The sequence below is a fragment of the Equus quagga genome, chromosome 1, assembly GCF_021613505.1.
Source record: "Equus quagga isolate Etosha38 chromosome 1, UCLA_HA_Equagga_1.0, whole genome shotgun sequence".
Taxonomy (NCBI): Eukaryota; Metazoa; Chordata; class Mammalia; order Perissodactyla; family Equidae; genus Equus; species Equus quagga.
Genome location: NC_060267.1, coordinates 46,587,024 through 46,594,426, shown reverse-complemented (window position 1 = coordinate 46,594,426; position 7,403 = coordinate 46,587,024). Strand labels below are relative to the sequence as shown.

At 33.4% G+C, this 7,403-nt stretch overlaps 1 protein-coding gene and 1 pseudogene across 1 annotated transcript; both read right to left on the bottom strand.

Annotated features, from left to right (window-relative positions):
- Positions 1-3,197, bottom strand: part of LOC124241845 (taste receptor type 2 member 19-like) — a 7,073-nt pseudogene extending 3,876 nt beyond the window's left edge.
- A 2,898-nt stretch (positions 3,198-6,095) lies between these two features.
- Positions 6,096-7,004, bottom strand: LOC124241793 (putative taste receptor type 2 member 33). The gene has a single exon (XM_046665986.1). The coding sequence runs from the start codon at positions 7,002-7,004 to the stop codon at positions 6,096-6,098; it is 909 nt and encodes a 302-aa protein (XP_046521942.1).
- Between the last annotated feature and the right edge of the window lie 399 nt (positions 7,005-7,403).

Here is a 7,403-nt window from a genome sequence, read left to right as displayed (position 1 = left end):
TTTAGTTCCCTGTAGTGTTTGTAAGTTAAATTTTTTGCTATCTTATCTCATTATCTTATTATCTCAAATCAATAAATTGAAATGTTTTATCACTTTTGGAAAAAATCTCAGCAATATTATTCCACTTCATTTTCTCTCTTCTATCTTCCAGAATTTCAGAAGTGTGTCAGACTTTCCAACTGTAACATTCGTGTCTCTTACGCTCTACCCTGTATTTTCCATTTCTTTGTCTCTTTATGTTTTACTCTGTGTAGTTATCTTCCAATTCACTAATTCTTTCTTCCACTGTGTATAATTGTTTGTTACTTATGCATATTGAATTCTTAATCTTGATTATTCATTTTCTCAGTCTTACTGTTTCAGTGATAAGAACAGACTCTTGCTCTTCTTCTATAAATCATCTCCTATGGGGAAACTGAATAGAACACACATAATATCAAGCTCTTAAGTATTTTTTATTTTTAAGATTGTTAACAAGAAAATGCTAACAATTCATTTCTTTTCCCAAACTTTGGTTGCAGAATAGATAAAATCATCATCTAGTCATCCTCCACCGAGTTGAAAGGAACTGGTAATGGATTTCCTTTCATGGTAGCTTATCTATTCTGGGTCATCACCACAGGCTTGCATTATGGTGGAAGACAAGGAGCAGAACTTGATCACTAAATGCCATTCAAATGAGAAAAATGTAATACAACATCACAGGGACACAATCCTATTCCATGACTCAATTTTTCAGTAGTCTTTTTATTCTACTTCCAATGTTAGCAAAAGGGCTCTGTGCCTTAATTCTGTGGTTTTAAGATCACCTGTTAATAATTTGCTCAAGTAATACACTTAAACTAAAGAACGTTCAATTTCTAAATATATTCAATTTGACTTGACCTTTACTATTTACTAAGGTAAGTTACCCACAATGACCTTTAGGAAATTACTTAGACATTGTCCAACATATGTATGTAAACGTTTCAAATATTAATCCTTAAATATGATACATAATGATGATGATCATGATCATGACGGTGGCAGCTAAATGGGAGAACTCTAATTGATGAATGTGTCTTTATCCAGTTTCTAGGTGGCAGAGTTCACTATGAGAGGAGAACACTACAAATCTCCTCCATGGTCTTATGATAAATACATTGTTCTCAGCATCAGGGCTAACTTGAAAGAATAATTTCACTGACTACTTCATCAAGAGTAACTTAAAACCAACATATTTCTGATGATGTACATACTATTTTTTTCCTTTACTGCATTCTAAAAATTATGACAGAACTGACCTCAAACAAATAGTTCTTTGCTTTTATTGAAATTTCACATACACATGTGCATATCTTCTACATAATAATACAGCATACCATTTTTCTTTCATATTTTAACAGCATGATTAGCATGCAAAATTCTCCACCCTACTTATTTGCATTCCCACTTGCTATGAATAAATCTGAGTTATTTTATTACAACAGTCAAAGAAGGGCTACATATACACAAACATATCCAAACAGTGCATTGAGCATACATTTAGTTTTACAAATTACTTTTCTATGTCTATGACTTTTTTCTCTAACAAAGAAATAAAAAATTTATAGATCTAATTTTTTCATTTTCATTATTGTGTATAATTCTATTGTATGAGTATACCATAATTTATCCATTTTATCACTGATGAACATTTGTATGACTTCTCAATTTCAGCTATTAAGAAAAATAGTGATATACGCACTGTTACATATATATCCTGGTGCACATGTACCAAAGATTTTTAGTATATAAAAATAGAAGTGCAATTAATTTCTCTTAGGATATACATCTTCACCTTAATTACGCAATGCTATACTGTTGCACAAAGTTGTTTTACCAATTTACAGTTCTATGAAAATTCCCATTGTCTCAGATCCTTTCCAAAATTTGCAACATCAGATTATTATCTATACTTTTATATTTAAATAAAGTGTTATTATACTTACATTTCACATTTCATAATCTTTTTTCTATTCTAATTTTAAAACTATATTTGATTTGAAAAAATTACATTACTCTTTTCCCTTTCTATGACTCTGATTTCATGTACATTCACTCATATTGGATTGTATATTACTTAGACAATTATTAATATTTTATTATACATTTTTACAATCTTCTTTGTCTCAAATAATCTTTTGTTATCAACAAATGTTACTATAGCAGAGATATTTCCTTATATCTGACACTAAGTCAGATCACTTTGAGAAAATATGTTTAGGTAAAAGCACTTGTAAGGGAAATTTCTGTGCTGCCTAAAACACCTACAAGGAGAAAGAAATGTTGAAATTGAACCTACATAGTCTTCTATTAATGTATTTTCCCATTGAATATAGGAAGTTCTTTTAAATCCTGCCTATGATGATAAAACTTTTGCTTTTCTCACAGAGAATTTACAGTAATCTCAGATGATTTTTCTTAGATTGCTATTTCCCAAAATTATAATTAATGTGTAGCCTGAAGGAAAGATTGTTGAAATCACCATAACAAACATCATAACCTGAAATGTCTGTACCTTAAGGAAGATCTAACTTTTTCTTAGAGTGGAAATAAAGTAAATGATGAAGAGGAGGAAGAAGGTTGTCACCATTTTCATGGTCCTTTTATGGACCTCTGTGCTGGAGTCCCTTATATCCATCAGGTTTAGGTACAAATTCTCGGTGTGTCTCATCAAGGACAGAAACAAAGGAACAAAGAGGTCAGGAACAGAAGAAAGGGAATGATATAGGTCAAGTAAGAAGAAGAAGGCTTTTAAGATAGAAAATTTTATTTTCACTTAATGCAAAGTCATGTTTCTTTCACGTCCTCTATGGATATTCATCCACAACTCACTAAGAGCATCCTGCATTAAAAGGTTAACAGACAATCAGAAGAAAGACCCCAGGAAAAGCACAAGAACCGTTCTATTCACTCTCCACTTCAGCCAGATGAAAAAGAAGTGGGAGAAATTGGCGATCTTAAGGAAGCAGAAGATGCTTAGGCAGGTGGTAAACCAGGTAGTTAAGTGATCAGTTAGTGCTCAAAGGATAGTAACTGCTTTTGCTAGTTTCCTGGTGACATACAGATGTGGAGATAGCTCCACATTCAGTGAACCAAATAGTGTTACCTACTGTTGGATGACTCTGGCCATAGCCAAGCTGGTAGGATGAAATCAGCTGATGAGCTCTTCCCATTCTTGATCCATTTGATGCGGGTTACCAGCCCAATGAACCCATTTCACAGCATTCCTAAGATGAGTTCTCCTGTTGCCATGAGCAGAAAGGAAGCCCTCATTACAATCGACATTTCTATGAAAATATTTCTAATGTTGTGCCTCACTGACAGCTTCAGAGTTAAACAGTTGCAGATTGACACCCATTTATGATGCTTTTATAAATGTTTTCATCATAATTCCAGAACATATAGCCAAAATTCTGCTATGTAATACCGTTTCAGAGGTCTTCATGAAAGAATAGTTCATTCACTTTAGTTTGTAATTCCAGAGAGAAATCAAACAGTTCTGTTAAGAGATACAGAGCTTCGTGAATACCTTTCTTAGTAGTTCAAGTCATCTACTATATACTTTCCAGAGTAAATGCTAATCACGTCCACTTATCTTTGGCACCAGCTACAAATTTCCGTTTGTGCTAATACTAAAATGACGAAGTCAGTTGTGCAAACGTGAAAATATGAGAGATTATTTTCTACTAATTTGTACTTTCATTTCCCCTGAGCCATAAGTTTGAACACAAATACTTTAGATTTTGAATAGAAATTGCTAGAAAAAATTTTAATGTAAAATTAATGTATAGCTAATTAAAATATATCTTAAATTTTAATATTTCTGTCATTATTTGTTACTCATCAATAAGATCCTTCTACCTATCAAGTATTTTTGTTGATTCAATATGATTTACAGTGATAACTTAATGCAATTATTTCCAGTTCAAAGAACACTTCCAAGTCCCAGAAGAAATAACTACAAATAATTATTCCATAACCTTGTGAGAGCTAAGTCAAATGTTATAAACAAATATACTGGGAATATACACAAGGAAGCTACAAATGCTACAGAGCAGAATCAATTATGGTTTTATGAAGATAGGAACATTTAGTTTGAACTTAAATTCTTTAGAAATCATGAGGAAATACAAAAAAGAACTGATATTCAAGATTGATGTAAGGATATTACAAATTATCAAAGTGATATAAACAAGCTACACCGTGCTCCTAAATGGAGAAACTTATTTTGTTTTACAATAACTTATTGGATATTTCAACTGAATTATTACAAAGTGCCCTAAACTTCCATGTCCTAAATTCCATGTTCTCCTCTTCTTTCTCGGCTGGAGAGTGACTTTATTTCCCAACCTCCCTTACAGATGGTTGTGACAACGTGACTGAAATCTGAACAACACTATATGAGTGAAAAATTATGTGTATCATTTACAGGCCAGCACCAAAACCTCTCCCCGTGCACACTCCTACAGACACCTTTCTCCTCCTGGCTGTCTGGAATGGAGATGACTCCAAGGTAATCTTGGAAGCCACCTGTTAAAGATGGCATACTTTTGATCAGCCTGATTCCCTGGATAACTGTAAACAGAAGGCTTCTCAGACACAGCAGTACTGCTAAAAGAGCAATATTAAATGTACTTTGTGTTTGAGTCACTCTATGTTGTGGAGCCTATTTGTGACATTTTCTTTCCCTGGTCTAATGCAGAAATTGGGAGTGTGAGTACGTGGATTTGTTTAGAGGCATTTGAATGGTGAAGAAACCAAACCCGGGAATCCATGCAACCTGCAGATTTTGTGAGGGGTTTCATTTTCATTAGTTTTCCAGTCCTAATATGGTTTATTCATATGTTTATTTACTCATCAGAATATCATTTGGACTAACTACTCCATGGGCTGGCTTATATGTCCTGGGGAGTCAGCAGAAAACAAGAGAGATGAGATCCTTGCATTATGCTGCTTGTATTCTACTGGGGCACATAGATGACTAAAAACAGATGAATGAATAGGATGTGGAAATGATTTATCTTAAGATTTACATAATATTGTCGAAATTTCATAATACTAAGAATCAATATAGACATGTAAATTCAGTTGTTAAGGTTATATGTTTCTTTCTTATAATAGAACTTTCTATGAATAATATATTAGCACATTTTTTCACCATTTTCCATAAAATTATAGAAAACAGATCTTGAAGATATTCCCTATAATTATTGCACAGACATCATAGATACTATTTTAGTATATGTAGAATGGTCATTGAATTATGTACCATAATTTCTTACTATTTTTGTAGTGAACATATTTTTAAGATAAGGAAGATTTGAGTGCTCTTATCTGAAGTTTGAAAAGAATTTTTAGGTAGCAAGATAGAGAAGATGATTGGCAATTCAGAGGCCCAAAGGTGGTTTAGGGGGAAACTGAATAATTTGACATCAGATTTCAACTTCAGAAAAGATCTCCTTAATTCAAAAACCGTAGGAAATGACTTTGCCAACTGCTTATGAAAACATAGTAGCACTGAAAACAGGTCATGATAATTTTTCTTTCCTCTTGACCCTATTGTACAACTTGATTTTTTTCTAAGCTTCTCATCTACTTCTATTGGAGCTAATATTCTTCAGTACCATTTTTTGTACACATATATAAAATGTATTCTAAATATGTTTGTCAATCTGAAATTTTATTTTGTGCATCTTTTCCTAACAACACTTCTAGTTGCTCTCTATTAACCATGAAGAAATAATTCATGGTGGAATATTTCTTTCCCAAACATGTATCCTCAATGTGCTATTTATAATTGAATATCATTACCATCCAAAAGATTGGAAGTTCAAACAATAAATCTAAATACACTGTGCAATACATGTGTTTGGTCCTAAATACAATGGAAAATAACAATGATTACCTGAGGTAAGTTGTCAGTTATTAAAAACGCATAAATATAGATCACAAATTTTACCATTGAATGATGACAACAAAAATATCTATGTGAAACCCACATTGGTTCCTAATATTGAGGAATTTCTTACAACATTTTATAAAATTAGATTGCTTACCTCAGAAAGAATTGGCTACTGGTATGGGAATCTTATCATCTTTCTTATGGTTTTCAAGGCCTGTCTTAGCTTCTTGTTTCCCCAAATCAGGATAAATGAGTGGCTTAAAGGATAGAGCATTGCAAGAGCCTCAGAAAGCATGACAAGCAGTGTATTATGCAGCCTATTATAACTCTCAACTAAAGTAACCAGAGCTAGGAAGTAACTGACATACAAGAAGAGAAAGGAGACCACAGTTTGCATGGCTCTTATGTGGACCTTGGTGCTGATATCTTGGGATCCTTTGCCATTGAGCTGCATCTTCTTGAGATGATTCCACAGGGAAATGATTAACAGCAGAAAAGATGTCAGCGACATAGAAAATGGTGTGAAGTTTACTAGCATGAATAGACTCATATATGAGAAGTGAAAAATGTCCCTCAATTTGGTCTTCTGAGTGATGTTTCTTTCATACTCATTAGTCTGAATATTCTCATATATGCATAGAATTGCAAGATGAGGAACCAAAAAGACCAGAGTCCCCAACAGTATTATGAGAAGTACACTTTTAACTCTCCGCTTTAGGTAAAGAAATATAAAGCTAGAGAAATTAGCTACCTTGAGCAAATAAAATATGCTGAGGCTAGCAGCAAACCAGATGTTAAAATGGTTGCTTACTGTCAAGGCAATACGAACAAAAATTCTTACTTCCAAACTATATAAACCCGGATGGAGCACAACTGTATACCAATTCATTAATAGTACCCAGAGCAAAACAATTCTGGAGACAGCCAGAGCAGTGAGAATTTGATCAGCTGAGGACATCTTATGTCTCTTGACCCAGTCAATGCAATTCACCAGTGCTATGATGCCATTGGCAAAATTTCCCAGAATAAATTCCGTCGTTATTAAGACAGAAAAAATGCTTGGTAGTAAATTTACCATGTCTAGAAATAAAAAAGAAGAAGTTTAATATCCCTGGTCGTGATTCCTTTAATGTTCTGAGCTTAACTTCTATGTGCAGCTGGAATGTAGAGTAAAGTTCTTGTTTCCATGTTTTCCCTGTTTTAAAGTTCTTTAAATTCCATGATCGATGTCAAGCAGGAAAACACCAGACTATGCAGATGGAAGAGCTCAATACTGTCTTTATGAAAAACATTGTTACTCCCAAAAAGCAGAAATTGTCTCCTATTTATACACGGTGTGTCCTTGCCGTAGGCTGGATTATTTCATAACTGATTTTGAAGTGAAAGATGAATTCTCATTTGCTAGCATGCAAATAAGGACATCTCGTTTTGCAATTTTTTCCTTGTTGAACCTCTCCACAATTCGTGTTCAACAACA

Excerpts from the sequence above, each read along its gene's own strand:
- LOC124241793 (XM_046665986.1), bottom strand. The coding sequence starts at position 7,004 with ATGGTAAATTTACTACCAAGCATTTTTTCTGTCTTAATAACGACGGAA.